This window comes from Camellia sinensis, chromosome 10 (genome assembly GCF_055761805.1).
Source record: "Camellia sinensis isolate YWXY chromosome 10, ASM5576180v1, whole genome shotgun sequence".
Taxonomy (NCBI): domain Eukaryota; kingdom Viridiplantae; phylum Streptophyta; class Magnoliopsida; order Ericales; family Theaceae; genus Camellia; species Camellia sinensis.
The window spans coordinates 46,839,340-46,853,709 of NC_138970.1; the positions used below are offsets into that span (position 1 = coordinate 46,839,340).

Consider the following 14,370-nt stretch of genomic DNA (forward strand, 5'->3'; position numbering starts at 1 on the left):
AAAAAAATTTAAGGCTCTGTTTGGTTGTGAATTGAAATGGTGATTTTACACCTTAATTCCACAATGGTGTTTGGTTAGTGGTCTGAAATGTTAATTACAAAACTCTGCACAGAACACCTGTCATGACAGAAGCGTTGTTTCTTTCCACATTTGCAAAATTTGGCTTTGCAGGACGTCCGGCCGATCGTCCGGCCGGTTGACCGGAATTTTTTTTTTTATATATAATCGGAAAAAATATTTTCTGAATTTTTTTTAATTTTTTATGTGCTTTAAAATAATTTTGAATTGTATGTTTAGTTATGAGTTGTAAATTTTTGTATCACATATCAAATGTCACATCAACAATTCCTCACTCAAATCAAACCTCTTTTCCAAAACTATTTTCAAAACTCTTTACCAAACAAATTTTCTACACTCAAATCGTAATTTTACAACACACAAACTCAAAATATAACTCATACTCTCAAATCACATTTACAAAACACAACCAAACGTAAGCTAAAATTTTCTTATCAGTGAATGTCTCAATTTTTCAAACCTAATAAGATATGAATATTCAAACCTAATACTCAATTTTTCAAACCTAATAAGATATTCACGTCCAATAAAAAGACAAAAAGACAGGGTCCACCCTTGTCTTGTTAAGTTCGGATATGAATATTTGTTGTTAAGTTCGGATATGAATATAATCTGGAAGAAGATATCTACAAACCAAGAAAAGGAAAAGTATATTAATTGAGAGAATTTAGCCAAACCAAAATCACAAGTGTTATTCAAATACAGAGAATTTGATCATTAATTCCCATTTAGTCTTAAAAATAAAATTATCACCATCCATAGGAAAACCCCATAAATACAGAACTCATATATAGCGAGAAAAAGGAAACTACTGTATGTAGAGATATGAAAATAAATTCTTCAATTTTGTAGATCAGTTCTTGCGAAAATCTGAGTCTTTGACTATGGTCACAGGGCAAGGTGCATTTGTCAACACATAGTTTGTCACACTTCCCAATAGTAGCCTGTTTGATCATCATCAACATCAACAACCCAAATCAAACACACCCATCAATATATGTATAACAGAGAGAGAGAGAGAGGGTACCTTTGGATGGTGCCAAGTCCTCTGCTTCCCATGACCAAAGAGTCCAACTTCAGATCTTCAACAGCCTCACAAAGCTTCTCTCTAGCATCACCCCAGTACAGTTTTGTAATAATGTTCACCTATAATCATATTCAATTCAATTCAAAATCATATATATTTTTATATATGATTATGTTTTGTATACATATATTTTATATAAAAAATAAATCAAGAACAATTTGAAATTATAGGGATAATAATGGGTGTGTTGATTGGAAATGAAAAACTAATAAAAGTTGCATCATTCTACTCCACCAGGGGTGATTGTCCAGTGGTTCTACACACTCTTTCCACGCAAGATGTCTAGGTTCGAAACTCGGGGGTGTGTAGAGCACACGGTTATCCCGATGAATGATCCCTTCTTACGGGTTGAGTTAAATCTAGCCATCAACTTACTACACCGAGGCCAGGCCCCGCAAAAGTTATGATGCCCCTACAAAACTTCCTTTTTTCCTCGTTCAAATAAAAAATTTAAAAAAAAAAATTATATTCCAGAATCTTATACAAAAATCATATTTATTTACATACATGTACATTTATGAGGGTCTATTTCCCATTTTTCAATTGGTTTTTTTCCTCGTTCAAATAAAAAATTTAAAAAAAAAAAATTCTGTTCCAAAATCTTATACAAAAATCATATTTATTCACATACGTGTACATTTATGAGGGTCTATTTCCCATTTTTCAATTGGTAGGAAAAGAAGGATATGATTTTAAGTGGGTGTTTGGACGCATACAAAAAAGTTAATTTTATTTATAAAAAAAATAAAAAGGTTTAAAAATTATTAGGATAAATTACACTGATACTCCCCTGAGATTTATGTTTATTACAATTTTTTTCTCACATTTGGAAAATTACACTGACCCCCTTGTCAGTGTAATTATTTGACAGTGTTAACTTTTAAGTTAAAATGACATATTTACCATTAACCTTTACATATACTTTAAAGGGTAAATTACATTGACATCCCTTGAGGTTTCAATTTAATACAGATCCCCCCTAACATTTAAAAAAAAAGAAGCTAATTTAATAAAAATAAATATGAAGAAATATATTTAATTTGTAAAAAATTATTTCTAACCACTCAAAAGATAAAAACTATATAAAAATGATAATTATTTTTTATTTTTTATTTCTTACCCAAATTAATTTTTAATTTTTTTAAAAAAAGTTCTAAAAATCAAACAATACATAACTTAAGAATCTTTTGATAAGTCATTTCTCACGTTAGTAACTTACTTAATTATTTGTTAATTTTACGAGATTTTTACCATCTGAGACCTGTATGGTAACCATTTCGTTTTCAGTTTTAGATTTATATTTACAAAATTTTTAAAATTTGTCATAAAAACTTGTTTGATAATTTTTATGGTTTATAAATGGTTATCTCAGTTTGTAAATTTGAGAAAAAAAACGTAAATTCAAAAAATGAGTTTACGTTGGTTTTTAAACAGAAATTTAAAAATTTGACTAACAAAATTTCTTTTCAATTAATTTTTTTTTTCAAATAATTTTTTTTTGATGAATTTTTTTTTCAACTAATACTAACCGAGGAGGCAATTAGTAATGCTACTTTAAACCTTGGGGAGAGGATTGTAATTTTTAAAATATGAGGGGTGTCAATGTAATTTACCCAAATTAAATTGCTAACATCAGCGAGTAATCTATAATGAAACTTTAAATCTCAGGGAGAGAAATGTAATTTCCAAAAGATGGAGAGGAAAACTGTAATAAATATACATCTCAGGGGTAACAATATAATTTACCCAAATTATTAAATTATTTTTCATGATTTTAAAAAGTCAAATGTTATATCAACTTTTTGACTTGCAAAAAAAAATAAGTTTCTAACAATTTTTAAAACACTTTCTTTTGGAAAAATATTTCATGTACTATCAAAATTATTGAATGAACAATACATGATTGACATGAGTATGAGCTCCACACTATGTGGCCTCATTCTATATGTATAGTGTGTAATTGTTAAATAGTTTTGTTAATTCTCTTTAGTATTTTTTTTTCTCTTTAAAAAGTTAAACAATATAAAAGAATAAATTCTAAACACCCACTAAAATATAGGCCAATTCATATACACCGACATAAACTAGTGAAAAAGAAAATTGCTTTTCACAATACGTATCAATTTAAAGTTAATCAACTTCCGTTTGGGAAGTGGGTTGGCTTTTTAGTTTTTTTTGCTTTTTTGGCTATTTGAGCCTGGGCTCAAAAGCTTAGTTTGGAAAGGGCTTTTTGACTTTTTGACTTTTTTGACTTTTTTTGTAAGAGAAGAGTGTAATGATTATGGGTTGGATGTGATGTTTTGTCTGTTGTAGCTCAAATAGCCTATTCTGTCTTTTGTGACTCAAAGAGCCAAAAGAGCCCAAATAAGCTCTTCCCAAACGACACCATTGATGCTAAATTTTATGAAAGAAATATAGGGCTATTTTGGAAAGATAGTTAAAAATCATCTTTCAACTTTTAACTCATTTTGAGTTACATCATCTCTCACATTTTTTACATATTTTTTTTATAAAAAATAAAATAAAATAAAAACTAAAGGAAAAAGCATGGTAGCTCGAATTGGAGGGGGCTCGAATGGCCTGAATGAGTGTTGGTCGGTCATCTGTCCGGATGATCAACCGGACGTCTGCCTGAATGACCGGGTGAAAGATTGTCTACCGCAGTTGTCACCTTTGTCGACCGTGGCTGTCAGCCTCCTCGCCGGATGACAGGCCGGACATCCGCCCGGACGACCGACAAGGTGAATTTCGAACCATTCGAGCTAACCTCATGTTCGAGGTACCAAGCATTGCCAAAAACTAAAAAATAACTTTTAACCATCTTTCCAAACAATCCATAATTAAAAGTTTAAAGAACATTTTTCATCTTTGATTATTTTGCGGTATTTATTGTATGCGTAATTCAATTTTAAAAAATTTCATAAAACTTTATCTGATATTTCTTGCCTAGCATTACTCATGGTTAATTCATAAATTTCTTTTTGGCAGATGATAATTATAGAAAAAAGATTCATGAAATATATAGATTGATATTTTTTTTATTATTATTATTATTATTATACTATGTTGTACCGTGATCAATTTAAATTCAATTAAATTTGATACCGCAATTTAAAACCTTAGGCAAGTGAGGATTATTTATTTATTTATTCTAAATTAGTGAGGAAAGAGGGTAATTTTTGGGAAAAATTGGGCCGAGCTGAGAGTTGGGCATTAAGGCCCAAAACGCGAAGGATTACGTAAAAAGGCCGTGCTGAATACTCTGGCCCAGAAGGACAAAGTTACTCCGGCCTTGGGAAGACAAAGCTACTTCGGCCCAAGGAGGCAAAATTACTCCGGTCTGGAGGCAACTCACAGTTAGGCCGGTCTCAGAGTTAGTCCGGTCGTGACTTACATTGGTTAGGTCGGTCAGAACTTGTTACTTGGAAGTTTGATCTAAGCGCATCAAGGTCGAACAGGGCAGCCGAAGTAAAGAGTTGGAGGAGAAGACCGAGCTAAGGATAGTTCGGCCTTCTGTGGCTCGGTATAGCCAAGTTTACTCCGGTCAAAAGGAAGTTCGGCCATAAAGAAAACCATCCCACTTGGTTTGAGCAGTGGGGGAGGGTGTAAAAGGATAAGCATTATCCTCAGGAGAATGAATCCTAGGAGGACTCTGCATGGAGAAGTACAAGTCCTACTAGGATTGTGCCATACGAAACTTATAAAAGCTCACAAGCAACACCTTGGAGGAGGTAATTGAACATAATCTTTCTGAGAACTTAGAGCTTTGTCTATTTGTCAAGTTTTCTGACTTAGGCATCGGAGAGGTTTCCGGCACACACCCGCCGGCTAGCTCACGTTTGTGTTTTCAGGTGACAAAGCGACGTCGTACGGAGGAGCGTGGACTTGGTCAACAGGATTATACGAGGAGAATTATTTCCTCCCCGTACAATTGGCGCCGTCTGTGGGAAGAACAGACAAGAACAAAAAACCTCTTGACTAAGCTTCTCCTTTTCTCATTCAATGGCACACATTGAAGACTTGCCGCAGTCCGCCGTCGACGGACTAACTCCAGAGGGGGGCGCAAGGCGTGAAGGATTACCTGCTGTCCCTCCCATGACGGACTTGGAGCCCCAACAACATAATTCCAGGAGGAGTGGCAGGGGAAGGCGGAATGGCAGCCCTCGTCATTCTCAAAGTCCCGACAGGCAAAGGAGGAGGATTGATCCTCAAGCCTTGGAAGATCGCGTAAAGGAACAGGATGAACTAATTCGAAGGATGGCGGCGGACATGGAGGCCTTGAAACGCCAGATGAAGACCAAAGATGTGGCGACAGGAGAGGGGCGCAAGCACAAGACGCCCCCTCGCCACTCAGAGAATCGTAGTAGGAATACTACACCTTCCCAAGGAGAGAGCAGAAGCCTCAGGACAGGCGACACTCACTCCTTATCTTCAAGAACTCGTCACTCCAGGTCTGAGAGGACGAGATCCGAAAGATCATACACTGAAGGAAGCACGTATTGGCCTTCACATTCACACCAAACCAGATCCAGACAAACCGAGCTACCCAGGTCATCCGACTTACGAACCGTGCTAGAAGAAAAAGCACGATGCAAGGAAGATGCCAGGGCAAGGGATCCACACCGAGTTTCGGCCTTACAACGGTTGGCTCCTCGGACGCACGGAAGCGTCGAGGTTGGAATGCCAATACCGCGACCGGCCTACGAACCAACGGACAAGGCATTAGCAAGACTACAGACCTCGCCGTTTGTCCTAGCGATCGAAAACGCGCCCCTACCATCAGGCTTCCTTCAGCCGAAGTTCAATACATATGAAGGGAAGACGGACCCGTATTCACACCTGAGCCACTTTCGCCAAGTCATGGCTGTGTACAGGCGAAACGAGGCCTTAATGTGTATACTCTTCCCGTCAAGTCTTGGCGACCTAGGCTTGACTTGGTTCGAAAAGCTCCCAGAGGGCAGTATAGCCTCCTGGGCCCAATTGGCAGAAGCGTTCGTAACAAGGTTTCGGACAAATACTAAAACACCGGTGGAGATAGACCAGTTACTCTCCATCGACATGGGTGAAAAAGAGACCCTCAGATCTTACAACAGTCGCTACTGGGAGACATTCAACCAGATTGGAGACTGCCCCACCAATCTAGCCATTGCGCAGTATAAAAGAGGCCTTCCAGTAGGGAACAGACTAAGGGATTCGATTACCATGACGCCACCCCTCACCATGGAGGCCCTGATGGAGAGAGTACATCAGCACATCAGGGTAGAAGAGGATGGCGCACGTGCAAAAGCAAAATCTAGTACAACCACAATGCCAGAAAAGAAGACCTCAGCAAAGGTCAATACAGTAGATCGACAGAATAAAAACGGACGCGGCAGACGAGATAACGGAGAAGATCCAGATAAAAAATGGTTGAGAATCCGCACTGCCATAACAACGGTGTTCAAGAAACCAATATATCGGATTCTGAGCGAAATAAGAGATGAGCCTTTCGTCAAGTGGCCAGCCAAGCTAGGAGAAGCCCAGAAAGACTACGACGACAGATCACGGTGCACCTTCCACCAAGAAAAGGGGCACCGAACTGAGAATTGCACGCCACTGAGACAGCACTTGGAAGAATTGGTGGCAGCAGGACACTTGGATAAGTACATTGAAGGAGGGACGCAGCCAGCCCCCCAGGACCATAATAACCACCCCAATGGAATGCCAATAGACGCCCCGCCTCAAGGCGTCATCAATGTCATACATGGAGTCTTTGAACCTGAGCGTGTATGTGAGCTCAGGGGATCGATCAAAAAGGCAGAACACTTTAGAGAAGTACTAAGTACCCAACCAGCCATCAAGAAAGGGAAGACGGAGGCAACAAACGTCATGACTTTTTCTGACAAAGACTTGGAACGAATTTGCTGCCCCCACAATGATGCCCTGGTCGTCACTCTCCAAGTCAAGGATTTTGACGTCAAGCGGATTCTGATTGACCAGGGTAGTTCATGTGAAATCATGTACTACGAGACATTCAAGCAATTGAAGCTACAAGACAAAGACTTGGCATCTGCCGTATCTCCCCTAATTGGGTTCAACTCCATGCCAGAATGGCCCGTCGGCAAAATCATTCTTCCAGTCAGAGCAGGAACCGTGACAAAACAAGTGGAGTTCTGGGTATTGAAGGTCCCCTCCACTTACAACATCATCTTAGGCAGAACATGGCTGCATACCATGCGATCAGTTGTGTCATCCTACCACCAAGTAATGCGGTTCCCCAACAACACCGGCATAATTGAAGAAGTCTATGGAGATCAGATCATGTCAAAGCAATGCTTCGTCACGGCGAATGGCAGCCGCGCTGCCAAAGGATATGTTCATTCGGTGGAAGAACCGGAGAGTAATGAGCTATTCGCAGATGTCGGAAAAGCGGCGGATCGGAAAGCAGTGGAGGACCAGGAGATGGCAAGTTAAGGCCAAACTGGGACGGCCCTTACAAAGTGGTTTGGTTAACAGACAAAGGGGCATACCACCAAGACAAGGACGGCAAAGCAATCCCTAGGCCATGGAACACGGCCAATCTCAAGTTATTTTATTTTTTCTTTTTCAAAGACGTGTAATTTTTTCTTTCTTTAATAAAACAAGCGATTCTTTTCAGCATGAGTTGTTCTCTGTGAAAGTTAGCTTTAGTGAAGATTAGGTACATTGCAAGCACTTTATTCTAAGTTGGCTGGAAAAACTAACTTAGAGGCTGGCTGGAATAAACCAACACCCCTCCTAAGCCCAGGATAAGGATCCAGGCTGCAGGACGTTTGGTCGGAATAACCAAACTTTATTCTAAGTTAGCTGGAAAAACTAACTTAGAGGTTGGCTGGAATAAACCAACACCCCTCCTAAGCCCAGGATAAGGATCCAGGCTGCAGGACGTTTGGTCGGAATAACCAAACTTTATTCTAAGTTAGCTGGAAAAACTAACTTAGAGGTTGGCTGGAATAAACCAACACCCCTCCTAAGCCCAGGATAAGGATCTAGGCTGCAGGACGTTTGGTCGGAATAACCAAACTTTATTCTAAGTTAGCTGGAAAAACTAACTTAAAGATTGGCTGGAATAAACCAACACCCCTCCTAAGCCCAGGATAAGGATCCAGGCTGCAGGGCGTTTGGTCGGAATAACCAAACTTTATTCTAAGTTAGCTGGAAAAACTAACTTAGAGGTTGGCTGGAATAAACCAACTCTTTGTACTCTTCAGCCGAAGTAAGTGTAAGGCTGAAGAGTGGTTGGCTGGAATAAACCAACTCTTTGTACTCTTCAGCCGAAGCAAGTGTAAGGCTGAAGAGTGGTTGGCTGGAATAAACCAACTCTTTGTACTTTTCAGCCGACGTAAGTGTAAGGCTGAAGAATGGTTGGCTGGAATAAACCAACTCTCTGTACTCTTCAGCCAAAGTAAGTGCAAGGCTGAAGAGTGGTTGGCTGGAATAAACCAACTCTTGTTACTCTTCAGCCGAAGTAAGTGTATGGCTGAAGAGTGGTTGGCTGGAATAAACCAACACTTGTTACTCTTCAGCCGAAGTAAGTGTATGGCTGAAGAGTGGTTGGCTGGAATAAACCAACTCTTGATACTCTTCAACCGAAGTAAGTGTATGGCTGAAGAGTGGTTGGCTGGAATAAACCAACACTTGTTACTCTTCAGCCGAAGTAAGTGTATGGCTGAAGAGTGGTTGGCTGGAATAAACCAACTCTTGATACTCTTCAGCCGAAGTAAGTGTATGGCTGAAGAGTGGTTGGCTGGAATAAACCAACTCTTGATACTCTTCAGCCGGAGTAAGTGTGTGGCTGAAGAGTGGTTGGCTGGAATAAACCAAACACTTTGTACTCCTCAGCCGAAGTAAGCATATCGGCTAAGGAGTGGTTGGCTGACAAGCATAGTTTAGAAAGCCAAAACCGAAATAACAGTTGAAATAATAGAAGACATTACAAAGCACTGGTATACATATAACAACCGGAATAAGAGAAAGTAAAATTTTCATTCAGAAAAAAGTCATTACAAGGGGGCTTAGTTCGGTTACAAAGAAAACAAAAAGTACAAAGTCAGGAAAAAAGATCTTCGATCTCGGCATCGAAGGCAGCATCGGCATCAACCTGAAGACCGGATTCAGGAGCAAGGACGTTTTCAGCAGGAAGAATGGTTTCTGCCGGAGCCACGGTTTCACTTGGTTGATCAATAGTTGGACCTTCCACCACGGGCTCCGACCGAACTACCTCATCTGCATTCACAACCGAAGTATCCTCAGGGGCAGAGTCTTCATCAGTGTCTTCATCATCTGAACCCTCAAGGAACTGCTGTTGCATGGCCTTGGCATACTCCATCAGGGAGTTCGGTATAAAGTAGGCTGGAGGGTTGAAAACCTCGGTCTGAGGATCATGACCGAGCTGCTCAACGGCTCCCCTCCAGCCGCACTTAAAGAACAGCTCCTTGGCAGCATTGCATTGTTGGGCATAAGCATCCTCTGCCCTCTTGAAGCCTTGTTTATCAGCCTCCTTTACCTTCTCCTTTATTTCGGCATCCTTCTTTCTTTCGAGCTTCACCAGCTCGCGCAGGTATTTGTCCTTGAGAGCTATGGCAGTCTTCTGCCTTTCTGCCTCAGCCGAGCTAACCAGTCCGGTCAGCCTGCTGTTCTCAGCTTGAAGCTCGGCCATTTGCTTCTTGATTTCTTCTACTTCGGTCGACTTCACTTCGGCGTCTGCAACAGCATCCCTTGCAGTTTGTCTGAGTTCCAGCACCTTCTTGTGAGTATGGTAGTTTTTTTGAATTGCCTGGCAAAGACAAGGGCTTCCCATGAGCCGAGATAAAAGTTCACAAAGATAGTAAGAAAAATGAACAGAGCGGCATACCAGGATCATGGACTTCGTTGCAGACCGAATGGACTTTAATTCGGTGTTTAGCTGCTTTCTGTGATGCTCCATATCCTTAGGGAGGCACACTCCCTTAGCCAGATTAAAGGCCAACTCGTGATCTTTTTCGGCGACAACCGAATCAGCATCCTCGACATCTCGGTTTTTAAAAGTCAATTTTGGTACCCAACGGGTGGCAGTTCGGTTGGTAGGTTCCGGTTGGGGGCTCGGTGGCAAGATTGGTGGAGTAACAGTCTCATCTTCATCAACCAAAGTTGGTTCGGACTCGCTGGTTCGGGCGCGCTTGGTGCGGCGCGAGGAAGACGGTTGTTGAGTGGGGAGGGCCACGACGGCAGGCTGCGTTTGGCTTGGTGACGGTACTTCGGCCCTACTTGTTTCGGTCAGAAGCGCCCTCACTCTGCTCTTCTTGGCCATTTCCTCTTCGGCAGTCAAAGGAACTAATCTTATTTGCGGCAAGTTTGGGTCCGGCTCTGGTGCTTCCTCAAGTAGGAAATCGGTTACTCTTGCTTTTCGGCGCCCACTGTATCGGTACGTCGGTTCAAAATTTAGAAGCTTGGCCCAACTTCTTTCTTTAATCCGTAGCGCGGCTCGCAAAATTGCAAGGTTTGGATAACTATATAAGGAGTGGAGATGGGCGAAGTCTGCAAGAAAGAGAAGTGTTAGTTCGGCTATTAACTAACAAAAACCGAAATAAAATACAAATAAAAAGACCGAAGTCAGATTACCAGGCTCTCCCTTCTTCCAGTTTATAGGTCGGCCAGGAATTTGGGCTTGAAAATCCTCAAAATTCCCAGAGACCCAAAGGAAATCATCATCGTTAAGATCTTTGTCCGGAGTATGCTTAATTATCTTCTCTCGGCGGCGGCGAATTCTGAGGTAGTAGACCCACCCAGCATTCTTTGAGCCGATGGAATACTGATGGAATATTTCGGCTAGACCAAGATTTAGTCCGGTTTGGTGGTTTAATGCGTCTATTCCCATTATAATTCGGTATGTATTGGTGGACAGTTGGGTAGGACATAACCTAGTCTGTCTAAGAAATTCGCAGATGAGCGGTTGGACAGGAAACCGTAGTCCGGTTTCAATTATTGACTGAAGGGTAAAAGGGACGGAGCCTTCATTGTCCCAGGGAGTAGCATCTTTCTTGGCCAACTCCAGTTGGACATCATCAGGAATCTGGTAGTCCTGCCTGAATTCGGCCATGCCACCAGGGGTTTCGACTAAATATCTATACTTACCCATTTGTTGAATAAGTTACGAATAAATTATTTCGGTACAAAAATTTGGCTCAGTAGCCCGGTTGAGCACACGTAGGAGTGCCTGGGCAACCTAAGTCTGCAAGGTAGAAAACAAAGGGGTTAAGCACAGATCGTGGGACCGCGCTACAAATTATAAGCAAGATATACAAATCCTACTTCGGCTCAGTGGGCGGGTTCTACCTCGGCTCATCAGAAGGTTTGTTAACACGGTTTTGAGCAGGTTAGACCGGTTTTAACGTCTAGGGGCAGCTTTCTGAGTTCGGTCTAAAAAACTCAGAAAGCTGGTTTAGTCCCAAGGCCTAAATCGGTTGCAGTTTGAGGAGAGTTACTTCGGTTGAAGCCCCTAGGGGCGGCTTTCTGAGTTCGGTTTAAGAACTAAGAAAGCCGGCTGGGCCCCGAAAGCCTTAGCTCGGTTATTGACCGAAGTACCTAGTTCGGTACGTGCACGTTTTTCCGGTGAGTTTATCTTGGCTAGAGTGGTTGAGAAGAAACCACTGCTATTCCTTTGAGTCCTAGTTCGGTTGTTCTCTGAAATCTATCTACGTACATAACACAAACAGTATCCTGGTTCGGTTGGGATGTGATTCTGGATCGAAATCGAGTTTTCTCTAGGGTATATGACATATACTCTTGGGTTCTATGGTTTCTTCATGAAAGTACGAAGAGCAAAGCAGACAAATGAAGAAAATTGTTTGCAAAAACCATACAAAGCAAAAACAGATGGAAAAACAAGTAACAAAAGCGAGAAGGGTAGACCTGCTTACCAGATTGAAGAAGAAGAAGCTGAAGATGGAGCAGTAGCAGCAACAGAAGCACGAACACAGTAAGCTCAGAACTCGAGCAGCAAGAGAACAGAGAGAGAAGACGAAGGAATAACAAAAGTGTAGAGACCCTAGCCTCAGGAATTACTTTTGTTAGAAAGCCCAAAATTTGGGCGGGAACCGTTTCAAGATCACAAAGCACGAAGACGGCGTGACAGCCGTCCTTAACCAATCAGAGCCTGCCACGTGTCACTGGAATGGGAAGCGTTACAGACACTATGATTGAAGAGACGTTTCTGACCGGACATAGTGTTACCCGAGGTAAACTTAGTTCGGCTGGAAAGGCTAAAAGGGTTTTTTAGCTCGGCTGAAAAAGCGTAACAAACTCCAGCTCGGCCAAAAGGCTGGTAATCCCAATCATGTTGCACAGATGGAATTAAGGGGCAATTGAGAGGGTAATTTTTGGGAAAAATTGGGCCGAGCTGAGAGTTGGGCATTAAGGCCCAAAACGCGAAGGATTACGTAAAAAGGCCGTGCTGAATACTCTGGCCCAGAAGGACAAAGTTACTCCGGCCTTGGGAAGACAAAGCTACTTCGGCCCAAGGAGGCAAAATTACTCCGGTCTGGAGGCAACTCACAGTTAGGCCGGTCTCAGAGTTAGTCCGGTCGTGACTTACATTGGTTAGGTCGGTCAGAACTTGTTACTTGGAAGTTTGATCTAAGCGCATCAAGGTCGAACAGGGCAGCCGAAGTAAAGAGTTGGAGGAGAAGACCGAGCTAAGGATAGTTCGGCCTTCTGTGGCTCGGTATAGCCAAGTTTACTCCGGTCAAAAGGAAGTTCGGCCATAAAGAAAACCATCCCACTTGGTTTGAGCAGTGGGGGAGGGTGTAAAAGGATAAGCATTATCCTCAGGAGAATGAATCCTAGGAGGACTCTGCATGGAGAAGTACAAGTCCTACTAGGATTGTGCCATACGAAACTTATAAAAGCTCACAAGCAACACCTTGGAGGAGGTAATTGAACATAATCTTTCTGAGAACTTAGAGCTTTGTCTATTTGTCAAGTTTTCTGACTTAGGCATCGGAGAGGTTTCCGGCACACACCCGCCGGCTAGCTCACGTTTGTGTTTTCAGGTGACAAAGCGACGTCGTACGGAGGAGCGTGGACTTGGTCAACAGGATTATACGAGGAGAATTATTTCCTCCCCGTACAGAACCTCTTTCTGTCTTGAAGCAGTGTCGAGCATGTCAAGAACTTCCATGTCAGTTTTGACTTGGTACTTCTCCATAATCTCTGGTTCACGAAACTCCGACAATGGAATCAAAGCTAACAAAAAAAAAACCGAGATCAGTTTTCCATCAAATCATATCAGAGATTCAGATCGAGCAAATATCGATATAAAAATGACGATGAAAGAGTGAGTGAAAAAGTACTTACGAGAACCAGACATAGACCAGAGAAGGGTTCGAGACTCGTCGAGAGAGTGAGTGCTGATATGTACGATGTAGAGAGTATCACCTTTATCAGCCAAGTTATCAATCGCCCATTGCAGAGCCATCTTGCTGCTCTTCGAGAAATCCATCGCCACCCCTACTTTCTTGTCTTTCCCCATTTTCTCTCTCTACTTTCTTCTTGAACTAATTCCTGACCCTTTTATCAGAGGAACAGAATCAAGCTTTGCTTTTGCGCGTGAATTGTTGAAACTAAAGAAAATGCTTTAGAAAAAGAGAGATGAAAACAGAATCTGTTGATGAGATTGAGTTTTGTGCTTGCTTTGGAATGGTGTTTTGATGCTTGTAAGCATTAACTCTGTTTTTACCTTCTATTTATAGATAAAGTGGAACCAGCTAAGCGACCCGGTTTCTGATCTGGATCTGGATCGGGTATTGAATTTAGTTATAGAAAATTTTGAATCAAAAGAAAAGCGTGCAGAAAATTAATGAAAACCAATGAATGTTGTTCCTTCATGTTCATGTTATAGTTCCATGATCTCATTATCAAAAAATTTATAATAATAATAAATTACATGGTACACTGAATTTGTATCGAAAACAAAATTACTTGTACTTATTAATAAGAGCATAGCAATTAATTATACTAAGGTCTCGTTTGAGGACCAGTTATTTTAGTTAATTTTTTTTTTTATTTTTTATGAAAAAACGTACAAAAAAGTAAAAAGAATAATATGACAACTTATAATGACTTTTTAATTTTTTAACTATTTTAACTAAATGCCAAACGAGACCTAAATTTATACTAGTCATTTTTTAGGAAAAGCAAAAAATAAATAA

General features: G+C 41.1%; 2 protein-coding genes across 2 annotated transcripts; both read right to left on the reverse strand.

Moving 5' to 3' along the window:
• Positions 1–744: 744 nt before the first annotated feature.
• LOC114320726 (universal stress protein PHOS32-like) lies at positions 745–13,951 on the reverse strand. Its single transcript, XM_082891322.1, has 4 exons — positions 13,517–13,951; positions 13,296–13,405; positions 1,106–1,224; positions 745–1,022 (listed from the first exon to the last, which is right to left on the reverse strand). The coding sequence occupies exons 1-4, from the start codon at positions 13,689–13,691 to the stop codon at positions 932–934; spliced, it is 495 nt and encodes a 164-aa protein (XP_082747448.1). The 5' UTR covers positions 13,692–13,951; the 3' UTR covers positions 745–931.
• On the reverse strand, positions 8,984–10,696 carry LOC145801087 (uncharacterized). The gene is made up of 2 exons (XM_082891321.1): positions 10,038–10,696; positions 8,984–9,959 (listed from the first exon to the last, which is right to left on the reverse strand). Exons 1-2 carry the CDS (start codon positions 10,470–10,472, stop codon positions 9,234–9,236), a joined length of 1,161 nt encoding a protein of 386 aa, XP_082747447.1. The 5' UTR covers positions 10,473–10,696; the 3' UTR covers positions 8,984–9,233.
• Positions 13,952–14,370: the final 419 nt, after the last annotated feature.